The sequence below is a fragment of the Propithecus coquereli genome, unplaced genomic scaffold (assembly GCF_000956105.1).
Source record: "Propithecus coquereli isolate 6110/MARCELLA unplaced genomic scaffold, Pcoq_1.0 Scaffold96, whole genome shotgun sequence".
NCBI classification, from domain to species: domain Eukaryota; kingdom Metazoa; phylum Chordata; class Mammalia; order Primates; family Indriidae; genus Propithecus; species Propithecus coquereli.
The window spans coordinates 522,680-524,956 of NW_012155951.1; the positions used below are offsets into that span (position 1 = coordinate 522,680).

At 48.5% G+C, this 2,277-nt stretch overlaps 1 gene segment (V, D, J or C); it reads right to left on the minus strand.

Moving 5' to 3' along the window:
* Positions 1-1,721: 1,721 nt before the first annotated feature.
* Positions 1,722-2,277, minus strand: part of LOC105827058 — a 4,121-nt gene continuing 3,565 nt past the window's right edge. Inside the window, 1 exon segment of the V gene segment in view lies at positions 1,722-2,101. Coding sequence covers positions 1,722-2,101 — 380 coding nt within the window.

The window sequence follows — 2,277 nt, forward strand, 5'->3', positions numbered from 1 at the left end:
CCAAGGCCTGGAACTGCATGCAGCCTCCAAGCCCAAGACAGGAGTATCCCACCTGCACTGAAGAGCCCCTGCCTCTGGAGCAAAAGGGCCCACAGCCAAGGGGCCTGGGGCCAGTGGCAGGATCCAGGCAAGTCTGAACCCTCTTCATTCCCAGGTCTTGGAGATGAGGCCCCAGGATGGGACACAGGTGAGTAAACATGTGTCCCACTTTGCATCTGTTGTCTGAGTGTAATTATTAACAGCATCCCCTTGACTACCAAACATGCTCCACTTTAGATGATAAATTATATGGTCACACTAAATATATGAGAATGTACATCTCTTCCAAATTCTTCATTTCTCTGTTGTGTATCTGCCCTGATGGCTCCAGCAATCTCTCTAGAGGAACTCCCATGACAGTGGGAGCCCCAGTGTCATTGTGTTCACCGATGCCCCCAGGCTCAGCTCCTGTGTGTATGAGTATGGGATCATGGACAGTGGAGACTTGGAAGAGTGAGGGTGGGTGGCAGTGGGGTGAGGGATGAGAAATTACTTCTTGGGTACAACGTACGCTGCTCCAGCGATGGATACACTGAAAACCCTCACTACACCACAATGCAATATATCCATGTAACAAAATTATACTTGCAATCCATATATTTACACAAATTATAAAACAATTTAAAAAGAGAGAGAGACCAAAAGGGGAAAAACGGCCCTGAAGTGTCATTGTGTTGAGGAAACCCAGCAAGGAGCTTAGACCTCAAATCAACAAGGACATTTCAATTTTTTGTACAGACGAGGTGTGGGGTCTAGCCATGTTGCCCAGGCTGGTCTAGAACTCCTGGCCTCAAGCAATCTTCCCACCATGGCCTCCCAAAGTGCTGGCAATATAGATGTGTGTCACCGTGCATGGCCAATCAAGGTCATGTCATACCAAGGGAAAGACGTGGATGTTTAAGGAAGCTTCGGGCCCAGGGCCCACAGCTCTGAACTGATCAGAGCAGAGAGAGGCACGTTTGCTGCCTGTGGGGTTCAGAGAAAGCGTCTGTGCCCACTTGGAGCTCTGATCAGGTCTAGGACTTATGGTCTACCTTTGAGGGTAAGAAAGAGAAATTAGAGAATGGACAAGCTAAAATGTGGAATAGTAGAATTGGTGAAAAAAGATAAATGTTTCTTGAACTCATTTCCCAAACAGTGCATCTCCTCCTATCCTTTCCACCTGGCTCCAGTCCTGGGACCATTGCCTGGAAGTCCCTTCTCTGATTCCCTGAAGCCCAGTGCTGCCTGACCCTGGGTGGCAACAATTACGACAGAAGGGACTCCTAGGTTCCCACGAAGAGGCCTGGAAACCACTGGACCTGAAGTGTCAAAACAAAACGGCTCCTCGCAGGACAGTGTTCTGGCCCAGTGCAGGGTGTGACCCTGGGGTGGCACCAGTGTTTGTTTACACTAGAGAATTCTTGTCAAAGCTTATACCAAATGATCTCTTTAACAAAGGGTTTGTTTTATTTCATGATTATAAAAAAGCTATTAAATATTTTAAAAACCCTAGATAAAAATGTGTGTGTGTGTGTGTGTGTGTGTGTGTGTGTGATTTAACAAGTTGACAGGCAGAGTAACTCAGGTACAAGAAAAACCACATGTTTAACACATGCACAGAATTTAAAGTCGCCGCATGGGTCGAATGAGCAGGTGGCACTATGTTCTGAAACTTCTGTCGGGCTTCTCACAAGAAATGTTCAACCAAGACCTCGGTGGCTCCCACAGCTTCCTGGCTGTGCCCGAGGTTTGTGCACAGGGAGGCAGTGACTCTGCAAGGCTGTGTCTTGGCTGCTGGCGCAGAGATACATGGCGGAGTCATCTGGCTGCAGGGCGTCCAGGTGAAGGTACAAGTGAGAGCTGTCAGGGCATTCAGGAGAGAAGCGACTCGACACAGTCAGGTTTTCTCTGAGTTCCTGATAGTTGTAGTAAAACATGAGCTCCGGTGGCTTCTTAGCACTCTGTTTATACCAATACATAGCATCGTGTCCCAGATTTTGTTCACATTTCAAAGACTTCTTATCTGTCATTCCCATGACCAGGTGTCTTGGCGTCTGGGTAATTCCAGTGTCAACGGGGACTGTGGGGGAAGGGGACAAAATTCAGACAGAGTCCAGGAGGAATTGTGCTGCTGCAGCCACAAGGAAAAGGCTTGGAGCTTAACAAAAGCCGGTGTGAACCCAAGACTCACCTGCTCCCAGGACACAGAGGACCACACCGCACAGCAGCCTGCAGCCCATGGTAGAGTCAGGAGCA